General features: G+C 57.8%; 2 protein-coding genes across 2 annotated transcripts; both read right to left on the bottom strand.

Moving 5' to 3' along the window:
* Positions 1-331: 331 nt before the first annotated feature.
* On the bottom strand, positions 332-4,142 carry CCNB3 (cyclin B3). The gene is made up of 11 exons (XM_009904322.2): positions 4,030-4,142; positions 3,863-3,946; positions 3,580-3,698; positions 2,994-3,075; positions 2,555-2,656; positions 2,285-2,377; positions 1,889-2,026; positions 1,291-1,446; positions 874-1,023; positions 575-705; positions 332-420 (listed from the first exon to the last, which is right to left on the bottom strand). Exons 1-11 carry the CDS (start codon positions 4,120-4,122, stop codon positions 348-350), a joined length of 1,221 nt encoding a protein of 406 aa, XP_009902624.2. The 5' UTR covers positions 4,123-4,142; the 3' UTR covers positions 332-347.
* Positions 4,143-7,809: 3,667 nt separating this feature from the next.
* LOC104303630 (protein eva-1 homolog C-like) lies at positions 7,810-14,674 on the bottom strand. Its single transcript, XM_009904291.2, has 8 exons — positions 14,408-14,674; positions 12,930-13,129; positions 10,999-11,122; positions 10,647-10,799; positions 10,325-10,468; positions 10,094-10,165; positions 9,660-9,749; positions 7,810-8,972 (listed from the first exon to the last, which is right to left on the bottom strand). Exons 1-8 carry the CDS (start codon positions 14,520-14,522, stop codon positions 8,587-8,589), a joined length of 1,284 nt encoding a protein of 427 aa, XP_009902593.2. The 5' UTR covers positions 14,523-14,674; the 3' UTR covers positions 7,810-8,586.
* Between the last annotated feature and the right edge of the window lie 1,158 nt (positions 14,675-15,832).

Genomic DNA, 15,832 nt, shown 5'->3' with positions numbered 1-15,832 from the left:
TGCAGGGAGGGTGCTGGGGACCTTGCCCCCTCAGCTTCATGTTCTCAATCCTTCCTGTTACCCATCATGCAACAACCCCTGCCCCTCCCCAAAACCTCTGCCCCAATCCAGCAAAAGGAACCACAGCTCAGGGGCTCAGCACAATCTCTTCTACCACCTCCTACCCCTGTCCCAGCAGCCACCAGCAGCACCTAGGACAAACAGCATTTTATTGACAGGTCCACATGACTTTTTTTTCCCCACTCCCCCCTTTCCCTTCAGTTAAAATTGCCTTTTTTTTTTTATGTACAGGGTGCTCCCCTGCCAGAGGGCACCTGGCTATTTACAGGCTATTTACAGAGACAGGGCTAGCAGCTCTTCAGTTTCTCCTCCAGTTTGAGCATGTCCATAGGGGGGATCTTGGCAACCTCAAAGAAGACCCTGGAAGGAACCACACTGGCTTAGAGCTCAGCTACAGCCCTGACATCCATCCACCAGCACCCCCCCAGCTCTCTAAGGCACCCAAGGGTGCATTGCTGGTAGTGTCACCCTCGGTGGAGAGGGCAGGCATGAGGCAGAGCCCAGTGACACTCACCTGTGAGAGTACTTGGTGCGCACAGCCTTCAGCTTGTCGCGGGGCTGATACGTGAGCAGAAAGTTCAGCCTCTTCACCAGGGAGTGCAGGTCCTGGGAGCGGTACCCACTGTAGTACTCCAGTGTAGGGGTCTGCACAGGGACATGGGGTCCTCTCAGTAATGGCACAGCCACCATCTTTCTTCTCCAGCCCTCCACATCTGAGCATAGCCCCAGAGCATCACCCCCGCACATAATCCATCCACTCCTGCACCCTGTGGTGCCTCAGAGAGGGAAGAGCAGCCTGGGGAAGGTGCTTACCCAGCCACCAAGGTTCTTCATGGTGAGGGCCAGCAGCAAGCAGCTGGCAGCCAGCTTGGAGGGGCTCTCTCGGGCATAGTCATACTCCTGCAGGGTCATCTCACAGAGGAAGCGAGCCAGGGTCAGCGTCTCCATGGAGGCACGGGCACACTGCAACCAGGCAGACAAGGAAGGGCTTAGCCCTTTGGGCAGTTCTGCTCTCCACCCAACCTTTTGGGGGGCTAGAGTGATGCCCCTGGGGCAGAGGATCCCATGCACCCAGCCTACCACAGATTGGCACCCTGACCCAACTCTGTAGGCAGGGGCTGAACAAGCCCTCCTTGCCACCAGTTGGGAGCCACAGTCCCAGGGATGCAGCTCACCACTCCAGAGTGCTGGGGGTCACCTCACAGCAGCCCACCCTCCGGCTGCACCCACCTTGGCGAAGCGTCGCAGGAAGCGGTAGGGGATGGGGATGTTGATGTCGAACTTGAGGGTGCTGAGGATGCTTATCTCCATGGCAATGAGCTCCTCTCGCTTGTAGGCATCATCACAGATGTAGAGGAAGTCATCCACACACGGTGGGCACCGCTCCTGCCAGGGGCACAGCAGCTCAGCACCCTAACAGGGCCTTATCCTGGCACACCCAGGAAATCCTCCCCATCTGCAGTGCCCACAATGGCTCATGCCCTGCCAGCCCCTGTGAAACTTCCAGGAGGGCAAGTGTCCTGTTTCTGCTATCCCCCACCCTTGGCTTTAACTCCAAGCCTTGCTTGCATGAGATGCACTCAGGTGTCCTGGGGGTGTCTACAGAGCAGAGGGGAATCAGGTTTCTAGGGATACCAGAAGGCAGAATCCAGCCCCCAAGACTGCATTCACAGCTCTTGAGATAGGAAGGGGTAACATGAGGACAGACATGCCAGCTCAGCAGCTCTCAGGACAGTGGCCTGGCACTGCAGGGCCCTGGCCTTCTCCTGGAGACCAGAGAGGCAAAGCCCTCTCCCCTAGCACCCCAAGACAGCACACAAGGGGTCACCTCAAATTTGGAAGCGATGAGGATGGCAGTAGAGCCAATGAGCTGCAGCTTGTCCCTCATGCTCACCACCTCCACCAGGTAGTGGTCCACCAGCTTCACAGCCAGGTACAGCGTCTCGTGGTTCAGCTCAAAGTTCTCCTGCAAGGACAGAGGCAGGGCATCAAGCAGAAGCTAGCTTGACTGGCCCTGCCACAATCACTCAGAGGCCAGAGGTGCCCACAGGGCCAGGCTCAGAGGGCAGAATGCAGGCTTAGCCCCAGCCTGCGGAGGGGAAAGATGATCTTTGCATTAGGGACACTTGCAGGAGCATCTGCTGGCATACTGGTGTCCCACATGCCAAAGGCAGGGTGGAAGCTGCTCTGTGGAAGGCCATGGCCCCTCCTCATGCCCACATACCTGTACCTCCACCATCCAGTCCACCAGGATGGCACGCATGTCCCCGCTGATGTCTGGCTGCTTCTCCATGAAGTCAGGCAGTAAGAATTTCTCCTGCCGAGGTACCAGCTGTCAGACTCTCCCCGGCCACCAGTGCCCCCAAACAAGCCACCTCACAACCCATGCAGGCCCCCACCACATGCTCAGAGCCTCTGGGCAGTGGATGGCCCTGGCCACATGGTCACTATTTTCCCAGGCAGGGCTGCCACCCCTGTGCCAGACATCCCCTACCTCTCTGCTCCGCATGTATTCGAAGATCTCCTTGGCATACTCGGCATTAGCATAGGGGTCACCCAACTGCTCCTTGTCTACGTCCTCCACTGATGGTACCTGCTGGGATGGAGGAGACCGCTTTAAAGGGAATACTCTGAACTCTGAAGGTGATGGTCACCCCTTCAGGGCAAGGCCACTGTACCTCTGCACCCCCTTCCCCATCTGTACCCATCACTCTGTAGTCGTTCTCACTTTCCCACAGGAGATCTTTTGGAGGTAGAAGGATGAGGTTTATCCTCCTCCCCAACTTCCCATCACACTGGCCAGAGTACTCTCCAAGGTCCAAAGCACTGCCTGATCCTCCAAGATCACCACTAGGTGCCACAGATCAGCCCCATCAGGATGGGACTGGGGGCCAGGCTGCAGCCCAGGGTCCCTGCCCTCTTGTCTTTGATACCTTCACAGGCTCTGGTTTCTCTGGTACAGGGTCCTCCTTGGGCTGTGCAGGAGCCTCTGTTGGGGGAGTTTTCTTCATTGACCTGTGCAGGACAAGAGTGCAAGTCATTGCTGGGAGGAAGCCACTCCTCACAGATGAAAGTGGTTCTCCAGAGCCCCTTGCTGCTTCAGGAAGGGGCTAAACCATCTCCAAAATATCCCCATAGAGACTCTTAGAACCATTTAGGTTGGAAAAAAAATCTTTACTATCGAGTCAAAAATTCCAATCACTAAATTGCAGCCCCAAGTGCCACATCTACACACCTTTTAAATACCTCCAGGGATGGTGACTTCACCACTTCCCTGGGCAGCCTGTTCCAGGGCTTGACAACCTAGTGAAGAAATTTTTCCTAATATCCAACCTAAACTTCCCCTGATGCAAACAGAGACCATTTTTATCTACTATGTGCCCTCCCTATCTGGCTGATGGCCTCCCTTAACTAAATGAAGCCCCCACCACTGCTTGTTCTTCCCCATGGGACAAGTTTGCAGGTGCTGGCCCTGCAGCATCCTCCCCAGTCCCTGTCCCCATCTTTCCAATTACTCACTTTTTCAAGTTGATCTCATTGTTCTTGGCCACCCCCAGGGCAGTATGGGCTCTCTGGACCTTCTGTGGTGCCACTTTCACAGCCTCTTTCTTCCCTGCCACGACCTGGTTCTTGTGAGCCTGTTTGGGTCGGAAAGGGGTACATAGAAGGGTGCACAGAACTCTCCTCCTGCTGACAGAGTGTGAAACACTCCCAGTTCTGCATGCTGGAGGTGATACCCAACCCCACTGCCAAGGTGAGGGCACATAGGAGGCACCAAAGTGCCCACCCACAAAGAACTCACATTGGTGATGTCCCCAAATGCCGACCTCTTCTTGGGCCCACCCTGGGGTGAGGATGGAGACCTCTTAGCCTGACAACTCTCCTCCTGTAATAGAGACCATTAGAAAGATGAGGGGGCCAGCTTTCCCACAGAAAGCCCTCACACCCCTTGCCCAGTTCAGAACTTACCTTCTCTGGGTTGACATTCTCTGTAGCAGGGGCCACCTTGCCAGCTCGGGGCTGCTTGGTGCTTACCATCTTGGCGTTGCGTGGCAACGGCATCTTGTCCCTTGGCCTCTATCAGCAAGCTGGGAGCAGGAAAGGCTTGATGTGGGCAGTTGCCTGCCCCAAGGACATGCTCAAGGACTAGGGGCAGAGCCATGGGACACTTGTGCCTCCTTGGTAGGGGGGTGTAATGCAACAGGGACAGGCCCCAGCCCGCTCTCTGAGCATAACAAGTGGAGAATGCCCTGAGGCAAACCAAGGGAGAGTGCAGGTCTAGCTAAGAGCTCATGGAAGGGCTGGCATGCTCCTTCCAGGGAAAGAGAGACATGGAGACCCACAGCCCCCAGCAAGAGCACCCTGTTGAGAGCAGGGAGGTGGCTGGGACAGTTCCCAGCTTCCTGCATGCCAGAGAATAATGTAAGGGCTCTCACTCCCTTGTCATCCTCAACACCAGGTGGAAAGTACCCCAAGTGGTACCTCTGCACCCCAGGAGAGAAGAAGCCCCTGGGCAGTAGCTCCCAAGCTTGGTCTCCCCCAGAGCAGGCCCATAGCATGAGAAACCAAGCCTGGGGGGGGGGGAGGGTGAGGGGAGGTGGGGGGTAGGGGGTGGGGAGGTGGTGTTGGGGGAAGGGGCTAAAACTTCAGGGAGCACCCACTCAGAGCCCACTCCACTGCACTCGCCGAGGTCCCCCCGTGGTCCTACTCCCCTGCACCCCTCGGAGCCCCCATAGCCTCATTTCCCCAGCCCAGGATGGTTCAGGGGCCCAGTGCTTGCTAAGAGCTCCGCGGCTCTACTGCCCCACACACCCTTGCACTCCCGGTGGCCGCGCTCCCCCAATTCGGGGTGCTCCGAAGACACCCCAGCCCCAACCACACTTACCCACACCACCGCCCCGCAGCCGGCTCCGGCGCTTTTGAAAGTAGCAGCTCGCTAGCGGCCGGCCAGCACTGGCCAACCGTTGTCCAATAAGAGCGCGGGGAGGGAGCCAGACGGCGACCAATCGGCGAGCGGGCTGGGATGCGGTTGCTAGGGGGCAGGGCGGCAGGATTTAAAATTCAGCCCCGGAGACCAATGGAAGGGCGAGCTTGCGGCGGGGGCGGGGCTAGCCTGCTGGCTGCTGCGGGCAGTGATTGGTGGGCCGGGCTGCCGTTTAACTCCGGCCCGCGGGGCTGGTGCGGTGGTGCCATGGCGGCCGGCTGGTCCGGCTCACTGCAGGTGGGAGGGCAGCCTTGTCCTCCTGCCGTGTTCTGGCGAGACCCGGAGCCCCGGGGGAGCAGCCACGGCTCTTCCGCCCGCCCTGGGAGCTGAAGCTGGACTTCCAAAGGTTTCCGGGTCCGGCTGCCCCGCACGGTCCGCGACGCCGCCTTGCGGCTCGCTTCCTCTTTCCGCCCCCTCTGCCGTCAGCACCGGGGCTGCCCCTTCTCTGGGCTCTGGCTTGAAGAGCAGGCTGTGCCCTGAACTAGCCATGCAGCTCCAGTGACCCGCCGTGGTGAATCAGTGAGAACGCAGTCGGAGATGTCATCGAGGGTGGTTTTAGCGGGATGTAAAAGTGCGATTTGCCCAAGTTGCACGGCCGGGCTCAAGCTGTGAGCGCCGCGACAACGTTTGGGCAGGGATTCGAAAGTACCAAGGCAAAATCCAAGTTGACAAGGCACAAAACAGGGTTACGCCTGACATCGGTAGTTTACCGAGGGTCTGCCAGTGGTGAAAGGTCCCAGGCTCAAGGGAAGCTCAATGCCTGCAGCCACACTGCCGAGCAGAGGGAGCTCGGAGAACAGCTCAGGCTGCCCTAGTCATGGAATAAAATGGTTGGCTCATAGTCAAATCACGTGTGACGAGAGGAGTAGGCATGAGACTCCTTGTGCCCACTACTTTTCTTTGTTCCTTGATAAATGAGTTTTGGAAAAGCCGTGCACTATTCATGTGTTAATCACATAATCGGTGTTCCAAACTCCTGTATGCTGATGAGCACTGTGCCACTCGAGGTGGGGGGGTGGGTCAGAAAACAGATTGAACTGGAGGAGTTCTTGGCTTGGTTGTGGCTCAGGCCTTTACTTCCTTTCAAGCCTGAACTAATCTACCATAAGCGTGGTTAAGGTGCTGAAAGCGTCTATCAGACCTGGCTGGGCAGGGACAGCACCAGTAGCCATCCCTGGTGGTTGAGCTTACAACCCCACTGCTGCAGATGCCGCCTCAAACAGGGCGTGCTGTTTAATATGCTGGCCTCTTGCCCCAGACAGCCCTTGCAGCATGGCTGGGAGGAAGGGTCTGATCCTCTTGCATCCTCCCCTGCCCTCTGCTCCTGTCTGCTGGGCTCTGGGGACATAGGAGGGTCCATCTTGGGCTCTTCCACCAGTTCACTTGCTTGCAGAGGGTTGCATCTACTTCTCATACCAAGACCTGAAAGAGGGATGGATCGACCTCCCCAGGGAGGAATTCCCCTCTGCCCAGTGTCTCATCTTCTGGAAGGAGGATGGAAGTGTTGAGTATCAGTCATGTCACAGCTGGCCATGACAAGTACCTGGGGGAGCAGCAGTGGCAGCAGCTGCCGGGGGCAGGGGTAACCACTGCCTGCAGCCCCAGCACGGGAGACACTCTCTCCATGCCCATCACCTGAGCTCAACTGAGGGAAGCTGAGGGAGCTGAGGGAGGCTGTTGTCTCTGAGGGTGGGTGCTGCCCTGCTTATGTAGGATGGTGGTTGCTGGGGCTTTTCCCAGTAAATAAATGCAGCCCACATCATTTGAGCTGCTTCTGTGGTCCTACAGATTTGGGAATGCTCTGACGTGATCCCTGTTCCCTTGGGAACTGGGATGGCAGGTGGTACATATGCCACCTATTGTGCAGATGTGTCTTCCCCTTTCCAGCTCTTGGGAGTTTTTAGCACTGCACCAAGCTTCAGGCTCAAAGGACCACCCACCCCCCCCAAGCTGAAATATGCTCAGCAGAGCTCAGTGATCTGTGTGCTTGCCTCTCCTTGTGCATGTCGGGGCAGCACAAACTCCAGCCAAAAACATGAGCTGGGTGCATATTCGCCAGGCAGAGCTGTGACCCATCCCACCACTGGTGGATAAGATCCTCAACCAAAACCCCCCCATCCAAGTCTGCCTGAGGCTCTGCGGGGGCTTGGGCAAGCTGCCTGTTTTGGGATGGGTCCACACCTGCCCATCCTGCCCAGGCTTGGCAAGCAGGAGCTGGCTTTTCCAGTCCCTGCTGCACTGCCATGTTGGTGCTCCTCAAGAGACTCTCTGGAAGCCCAGCCCTCCTGCAGAGGCTGCAGCTTGCTCCACACCTGGATGGAAAACCACACCATGCTGTGTGCAGCTCAAGAGCATTGGTACCTCGAGTATCCATAGTGTGAGAAGAGCTGGGTCACTGCTTCTATCCAGTACTTACCACAGTACTGAAGACCCTGCACTGCTTTATGGAGCTGGAACAGCCCCCAGGCCCAGCCTCACTCCCTGGCACTGTGGGTCTCCAGTAAGCCCCTCTTCATGGCATCTGGGCATGTTTGCTTCAGGGTTGCTTACCAGACAGAGGGCCTCAGGCTCAAAAGGATGAGCAAGGGCAGGGAAGTGTTGTTCTTGGGATCCCCACAAACTGCTTTCCCCGCCTTTCCCTTCCCCAGGCTAAAGCCTTATCCTTTCCCATGCTCAAACAGGCCCAACTTGTTACTCCCTGTGGCCCAGCGCCAGAAAATTGGGTGGGAGACAAGGAGCTGATCTGTGCAGAGAAGGCTGAGCTTTGCTGCTTCCTTTTTCCTACCTTTTCACTACTAATGGCAGAGGTCAGAGAGGACGTGGAAACAATGAGCTGCTGCATTTATTTACTGGGAAAAGCCCCCAGCAAGTTAACCCCAGGGCTCTCCCGACAGGCGGGGAAGCATGAAGGAAAACAGAGAGCAATGCAAAGGTGGCAGAGCTCCCGAATGCCCGTGGGGAAGTGAAAGGCAGTGCCATGACAAGCCACTGGCTGTCCCAGCCCCCAGGGGTACCAGGGCTGTGCTGGGCAATGCTCCTGATGCTGTCCCACACATTCCGCCCTCTTCCTCCCTCTGTCGGGACCATTTCTGCATCTCTGCTGCGTGCTGCCTGAGTGCTAGGGGGAATTTGCAGCACCAGCAGTGGAAGCAAGCACTCAAGAAGAACCAAGAGCAAACAGCTGGGAAGGTTGAGGGTGGGCTCGGTGTGGCTGAGCAAGGTTAGGCACTAGAGCCAGCTGATGCGAGCCGAGAGCGGGGAGGTTAGTTTAGGGTTAGCAGCACGCTTGCAGCAAAGGAGCCAGTGGCTCCCCGAGCCATCTCCCAGCTCCTCATGACACCCAGGGACTGCATCTTTCCCCCAGGTTAGAGGTTTCTAGGCTGGTGGAGCAGCAGGTTGATGGTCACACTGGGGCTGCTGTCACCTGGCTGCCACTCAGGATGCCCCCCCACCCCAAGGAGCCCCAACTCTTGTGCCTGTCCTGTGTTGGATCCCACTTAGCCCCTGCCTCCCACTGCTCTCCAGCCATTTTCTTCCAGTTCTTATTTGGTGGCTGATTTGATCTTGTGAATGGCATAGGGACTTGACTCCTTGGGCATCCAGATCTCCTCCCCTCCACGGCCGTGGTGCTCCACCGCTCCCTCCATGGCTGCTGTCAGCTCAGGGCTGAAGATGCTGTCTGTGGCCCGGTAAGTGCGGGTGAGGTGGCGGAAGGAGGAGTCTGAGGAGCTGTCATCAGGAAGGTCTTCGTCCTGCTCGTCTCGCAGCTTGGTCCTACTAAGCTCTGAGCTGCTCCCCAGCTCTGTGTCTTTGAGAGCCTCTCCCACCTCCTGGAGGAAGGTTGTTTTAGGGCTGATGATGCACAGCAGGAGCATGAGGCCTCCCGAGACCCCACAAAGAAAGTAGAGGCCAACTTTCTCTGGGACACCTGGAAAGGGTGAAGTGCAAAGAGAAACACCAGGGTGTTTCTGTGCCTCCTGGGTGGTACCAGTGCCAGGAAAAGCACCTCTGCCAGGCACACAGGAAGAAGAGGAGGGGAGCAGGGATTCCCTCAACATCTGAGCTGGGGGCAGGACAGACTTTGCCCCAGCAACTGTGGGAGCATCACCCAGAGCTTCATTAGCATCCAAGTGTCCCCATAGGAAACCCCCATTGGGATGCAGGGTAGGCAGCACAGGGGAAGGAATCACCTCAACAGGGTTTAAAATGAGTAATTTTCCCTGGCAAGGGAAATTTCTGCCTGCAGAGAGGTGCTCTGTGTCAGTGCCCCTGCAAGACAGAGCAGGAAAGAAGCAGACCCATTGGGTAATCCAGACCATTGGAGAAGGAAGGTCTGCAGGCAGGACCACAGTGCACTGCAACTGACAGTGCTGTGGGGCCTGGGGGCTTGTTCAACCTTCAAGCTCCCACCCAATGCAAGTCCCCCAAACCCAGCATGAGTGCTTGGTGCCCTCCTCCCTTGTGCGCCTGCTGACACTGCTGACCTTGCCAGAGGGGTCTGGCTGCCTCTGAGCTGAGCTCCAGGCTGAGCAGAGTCCATTATGGGACCTAAGCCACCCTCCCAAATCTGTCCCACTCCCCCGGGTGCTGGGTAAGAGCTGGGGAGGGCACGTACCCCAGAGGTGGGCAAAAGCTGCCAGAGAGCTAGTAAAAATCATCTGGTCTTCCCGGAGCCTGGAGAACCTGGGCCCTTTGTACCAGCCACCTGCAGCAAACAAGGGGACGTGGGCTGAGACATGAGATGCTGCCCAGTGCCCTGCTGCCTATCTGCCTGCCCCTGTCTGCCATGCTCCTTCCTTCCTGCACAGGGAAACTCCCCTGTGGATACTCCTCTGCCCTGCTCCCAGCAGACCACATCACTCCAGCCCCTCAAACATGGGGAAGGACTGTTGGGTGGCTTCAGCCACAGTACAGTGATGCTGGGATGGAGCTGCAGGGCTTCTGCCAGCACTGGGCACCATGGATGCAGAGAGGCCGTAGAAGGGGTGGTTCACCTGGGACATAATGCTGCACCACTTTTGCCATAGCCTCCCCCCGCTCCCTGGTTACCATGCATGTAGTCCGAGAGCAGGAAGGGGTCCGAAGAGTCAGAGCCCACCTCCTCCAGCAGCTGCTTGGGCACTGCAAGGAGAGCACACACTGAGCATCATCATCCTGCTTGTCCCCAGCAGCCCCCTCCCATCTCAGGGACTCCCCTGCCCCTGTCTGCATGGCACAGGGTGGGTGTAGCAGGGACTCAGACAGTGGGCCACATGCCCCAGCCCTGTGGGTGGCTCTCACCGCAGGTGTAGGAGACTCGCAGCTGTTTCTTTGTGCCAGGCAGGCACGGGTCCCCAAAGGTGGCCTGGTCAGCAGCCACTGTGCAATTCACTTTACGGTGGCACTTCTTGGAGACCCTCCGGAGGGCATCTGGAGCCAAGCACTCTGCAAAGATATGGGTAATGGACCTGTGGGCAGACCTGAGGGCAGACCTGCCTGCCCCTGCCTGCTAGGCACCAGCCAGTTGGGATCAATGGGCACAGTTGTGGCCCCATGACATACTTGTCCCATGCTTCCTGCATGGCTCCTGGCCCCATTTCTGGCATGAACTGTTCCAGCGTACCTATATGGGGTCCCCTGGTGTTCAGGGCATCACATTCTAGTTTGCCCCGCAGGAATCGTCCGTAATTTGCAGAATAAATGGCCAGGACAGACTTTGGTCGGCACTGCAGCTTCAGCTTGTCATTCTCACACACGGTCTTGACTCGATGGTTCCCTAGGGGGTGATATCAGTGTCCTAATGCATCCTGAAGCACCTGCAGCCTCCTTCTCCCTTAGCCCAGCTGAGGAGATGAGAGCAGCAGGGGCAGGGCTGGAGGAGGAGTGCGAGATGGAGGAGCAGCTTGGCTACTTCCCGAGCCGCTGAGGTTGGGGAAGCGTCCACACAGCGTTGCCCAGACCCCGCTGCACCTCACCTGGCCGGCACTTGTAGGAGGTGATGAGGTACTTGTGTGTCCCCGGGCACGGGTCTGGCCCAAAGACTTGGCTATGCACTGAGAATTGGCACCACTGCTGGTCCTGGCATTCAGCCAGCAGCTTCTGGAGAGCGAAACAGGACAGAGTGAGGATGGGTGAGGAGTCCTAAAGCTGTGCTCACCTCCCGTCCCTTGGTGTCATCACTAGGCACCGGCAAAGGGCCTCTCACCCCTCAGAGTTATGGCTGCTTAAGGTCCCTGTTGCAATCACCTTGCTTCCTCCTGCCCCACACCGAACAGATGTGCACCGAACACCCGTGCAGATGTGCAACACTCATACCGATGGGCAGCACCGTGCGGCTGAGGCGCAGCCCCGGCCCCGCCTGGCGCAGTTCACGGTCCCGCCGCACGGGGGCGCCAGACCGGTGCCGCGTCCCTCCGGGACAGGGTGGCCTCGCTGTTGTCCTCGTATGCCCCGGCGGCCCCAGGCAGGGCGCTGGCAGGGACGCTCCGTCCAGCCGGGGCTTGGGCTGGCTGCGGGGCTGCGAGCAGCATATCCGCCGCTGTGCCAGGCGCGTCGCAGGCCCCAGCAGCAGCGAAGCCGAAGCCCGAGCAGAGGCCGCCGGCGAGACCGCAGCCGCGGGTCGTGCAACCCCAGGCTGCTGACCCTCTGGGAAACTGCCCCATCGCTTGGGCCCTGGGATCCCACCACCTGAGGCAGCTGGGACCCCTTCTTCTCCCTCTCTCCTCTGCACCTGAGCCTCCTCTCGTTTCTCACCAGCTGCCAGAGGTGCAGTTTGAGGAGCAAATACAATTAATCTCTGCTCAGGTTTTGCCTTAGCAGAACTGTGGCTTGGCACCCCCTATACTCTCTGCTCTCCAGACGCCCCTTCTCCTCCAACAGCACCCTCCAGGCTGCAGGAACCCAGCCCTAGGCACCCACAGTCCATGGCGGGAGCAGCTCCATGCCTCTGCAAGCCTGAGCAGCACAGATCCAGATCACAGACCTGCCCTTCAGGCTTTAGATGTCTTTGCCTCCATCCTATGCTTGACATGCAAGCTCTGGTGACTCTGACCTGTGTTTGCAGGGTGCTTTGTGGGGCCAGCTCGGTGCCACACCAGCATGGTCCAGATCAGTGCTTGCAGAGCTCCTGGGACATGTGTAGCCAGCAGGAGCAGGGAAGTCATTCTGCCCCTGTACCCAGCACTGGTTAAGCCACACCTTGAGTACTGTGTCCAGTTCTGGGGCCCTCAATTTAAGAAGGACATTGAAACTCTTGAACGTGTCCAGAGAAGGGCAACGAGGCTGGGGAGAGGTCTCTAGTGCAAGCCCTATGAGGAGAGGCTGAGGGAGCTGGGGGTGTTTAGCCTGGAGAAGAGGAGGCTTGGGGGAGACCTTAATGCTCTCTACAACTACCTGAAAGGAGGTTGTGGACAGGTGGGGGTTGGTCTCTTCTCCCAAGCAACCAGCACCAGAACAAGAGGACACAGTCTCAAGCTGTGCCAGGGGAGGTTTAGGCTGGTACTGAGGAGGTGTTCAGAAAAGGATTGGACGTGGCACTTGAAGCCATGGTTTAGTTAGTCATGAGGTGTTGGGTGATAGATTGGACTTGATGATCTCTGAGGTCTTTTCCAACCTTACTGATTCTATGACTCTATGTGAGATGCCAGCAGATTTGCAGCTGGAGCAGGACCAGGCAGCAAAGCCTTGTGAGCTCTCAATGCTGGCCTTTCAGTTCTTGTTCCTCTTCAGCTCCATGTTCCCCTTGCCCATCAGCAGCAACATGCTTCTGGGTTTGTTGTCTGAAGAGAAGGGGTTTTGCTGCAGCCCTGGCAAGGGGCATAGGGAGGCTGTGCTGCCACACAGGCAGCCCAGTGGCGTGGGGAAGAAGGAGGGTGCAACCCTGTCCCATGGAACCCTCTGCACTTACCAGGTGGGCAGTAGTAGACGTGCACTCGATGTTCTCCTGGGAGGCATTGCCAGGGCTGGGGCAGAGGTTGGGGCTGGGTACACGACGCCCGTAGAAGGCACCGAGGATGCTGATGGTGGTCTTGCGAGGGCAGATGATGAGGAGCTGCTCCCCGTCGCAGGTGTGAGCAGTGTGATTCCTCAGCACCTTGCGCAGGTACCCTGGAAGGGGAGAGCACAGGGAGTTGACTGGAGCTGTCAAACTCCCCCAAAAGGATACAAGAAGGGGGGAGTGGTGGCTCCAGCACCGTGCTTCACTCTCTGTCCTTCTGCAAACCAGTGCCAGGCTCAGCTGTACAAAGAGCCCTTTCACCTTCCCTGATGCCACTAATCCTTTGGTATCTGTGGCCAGCATCCCAAATCCTGGGGATGTTTGGGGTCATGGGGGAGGAATAGGGAGAGAAATGAGTTTTCCCACATCCACCTGCCTTATAGCAGGTACACTCCCTTGCTGCCATGCTGGCTGGCAGTGCTGGTAGTTTGTATTTTATGCCAAGGCACAAACCAGTGCCACAGGGGCTCTCCATCACACCATTTTGGGGCAGTAAGCAATTGTGAAGATGAGGGCTGTCTTGGGTGAAACCACTGCCAGGAGGCATCAGGTAGGTACCGTGACTGATTCTGGCTGCCTGCCGGTGCCGCTGACTCAGTCCCTGGTGGTGTGGTTGTGCAGTTAGCTCTGCCCAGATGAAACCACATCCTCTTGGCCACAGCCCGCCCTGCTGCGCAGTGAAGGTGTGTGTGGCTGTTTCTAGAAGATCCCTCAGAGGAATGGCAGCCCCCAGGCACCCAGCCTGCCCATGCCCATCTTGATTGTCCTAAGCACTGTGGCACAAGGGACCCCAAATTTCTGCCTTAGTTATGTCTATGAAGGTCACTGGTTCTGCCCCCAGGGAGAGAACCTGGCTCTTGCCATGGCTGGTGGCTGTGCACTCTGCAGCTCCTCTACTCATGGGTGGCTCTGGCTGGGGACCCCAGCCACTGGCTCTTGCCAGAGAACAGCTAGAGCTTCAGTTCATCTCTTCCCTTACTTTCTCAGAGCATCAAAGGCTTGCAGGAGAGCCTTCAACCACACACACAGACTGACACTTAGGCCATGAACATAACAGCCAGGAGAGTCTCAGGAAAGCTCAGGGACTGCCTTAAGATCTGTATTTTTTTGCTTTTCTGCCTACAAACTCTCTAAGGCAGTGCAGCAGCAGTGAGGCAAATTGCTCCCTTGCTTGCTCTGGGGCTGTGGGATGTACACAGGGTGTTCTCATGTCCCAGCCCTGCCATGAGGATTAAAAGAAACTTTTTTTTTGGTGTGAACTCCCTCTGGCCTGCACCAGTTTGTGCCTTGTTTGTCCCTACCCCACCAACCCGGCTGCTGCTTTGCCCTCCCCTCACACCAGCACAGTCCCCAGCATCTCTTGCTACCCTGCCTGTGCCCCCACTCACCAGAGAGCTCCGGGCTGGCCTCCAGCCCCATGGCCAGGCTGAGGAGGACCATAGCTGCTGCTGGCCCCACTGGCCCGGCCATGGCACGACCACTGCTGGCTCTGCTGCGTCCCATCAGGCAGTCTGTGCTGCTCTGGACCTCGGTGGCGGCAGGCGCTGGGGCAGGCAGCAGCACGCAGGGACAATAGCTCACTTCTCTGCCTTGCCAAGGAGCTGGGGCCAGGCGGGTGCCTGTGTACCCGGTCTTTGTCTGCTGCCCAGGGCAAGGGGCTGCTCTGGACAGCTGGGACACTCTCAGCACATGGACACCTCCCACAGGGAGGGAGGGACATGTTTTCAAAGGCACTTGGTGGCGGGTGAGTGGGAGTCGTGCCTTGGCATCACCATCGCTGGCAGAGAATCCGGCAGCCCCTTGCCTCCCACCTCTGTTCTGCAGGGGGACAGGGCTTGGTGAAGTTTCCAACATGCCCCCTGCTTCTCACAGACACAGTGAGAAATCCGGATGCTTGTGCTGTAATCTCCACCTCGGCAAATGTCCGGCCATTCACCGTTTGGGGAGGAAGGGAAGGGCTGCCTGGGCTGCCTCCCAAGACGGCTGTTCCTCCAGAAAAGGCAAACGCCCTCATCAAACACCATGGGCAGGGAGCACCTCACTGCCACCTTTCTGCCTCGACAGCCGCTGCAGGGCCAGATATTGGGCACTCTGACATCTCGGTACAGGGAGGGCATGATGCCCTCTGCTCTGCAGGAGTTAAATCCTGCTTCAGCTGGCAGCTCAGAGGGAAATGCAATGGGTAGGAAGCAGCTCGCCGTGCCCAGGCTGAGGTCAGCAGTGAAGGCAGCAGCCGGCAGTGCCAGGAGCCGGCGGGCTCTCTGCAGGCTCAGCATCTCTTGGGCAGGGACGGTAAGGGGAAGCTGGAGCGGCGGCAGGGACCAGCACCCATTACTTGGGGGTCTGCGGCAGGAGCTGGGAGAGGGGAGCAAGACGGTGCCGAGTTTGTGCTGAGGGTGCTGCCATGGCCCTACGGAGCACTCACAACGCCAGTAATTCATTCCTCTTGCTTATGAGAACGTCAGGCAGTGCTTCCTGTCCCACTGGGTGGAGTTTCAAGTTCTCCAAAAGTTTCAATGGGGTGAAAACAAGAATACCCTCAGCCCCTCCCGGGCAGCTGCCAGCATAAGCACCACCCTGGGCTGTGCAGCAGCACCCAGGAGAAACATCCCCTTGGGCACAACACCTCCGGGAGCCTGAAAAATCGTTTCCTAATTGCCATGAAGTGGGTACTTTCTTATCTGGGTTTAGGAAAGTCTGAGCTACCCGAGCTGGGAAGCGACCGATTCAAGCAATCAGGATCCCCATTTTAATGCAAAGCTCAGTACGAGCTATGGGGTCTTGGGGTGTGGGACAGGACTCGCCCATGAGAG

The sequence above is a fragment of the Dryobates pubescens genome, chromosome 18 (assembly GCF_014839835.1).
Source record: "Dryobates pubescens isolate bDryPub1 chromosome 18, bDryPub1.pri, whole genome shotgun sequence".
NCBI lineage: Eukaryota > Metazoa > Chordata > Aves > Piciformes > Picidae > Dryobates > Dryobates pubescens.
Note: the sequence above shows the minus strand (reverse complement) of the source record. Positions and strands in the feature narration are given on the sequence as shown.

What these genes read in the sequence shown, in the direction of transcription:
- LOC104303630 (XM_009904291.2), bottom strand. Translation starts at nt 14,522, where the DNA reads ATGGGACGCAGCAGAGCCAGCAGTGGTCGTGCCATGGCCGGGCCAGTG. An exon ending in CGTCTACTACTGCCCACCTG is followed by an intron (nt 11,123 to 12,929) that starts GTAAGTGCAGAG and finishes TTCGCTCTCCAG; the next exon opens with AAGCTGCTGGCTGAATGCCA. An exon ending in AGCTTTTGCCCACCTCTGGG is followed by an intron (nt 8,973 to 9,659) that starts GTACGTGCCCTC and finishes CACCCTTTCCAG; the next exon opens with GTGTCCCAGAGAAAGTTGGC.
- CCNB3 (XM_009904322.2), bottom strand. Translation starts at nt 4,122, where the DNA reads ATGCCGTTGCCACGCAACGCCAAGATGGTAAGCACCAAGCAGCCCCGA. An exon ending in AGAATGTCAACCCAGAGAAG is followed by an intron (nt 3,947 to 4,029) that starts GTAAGTTCTGAA and finishes TCTCTATTACAG; the next exon opens with GAGGAGAGTTGTCAGGCTAA. An exon ending in ACTGGATGGTGGAGGTACAG is followed by an intron (nt 2,027 to 2,284) that starts GTATGTGGGCAT and finishes CTGTCCTTGCAG; the next exon opens with GAGAACTTTGAGCTGAACCA.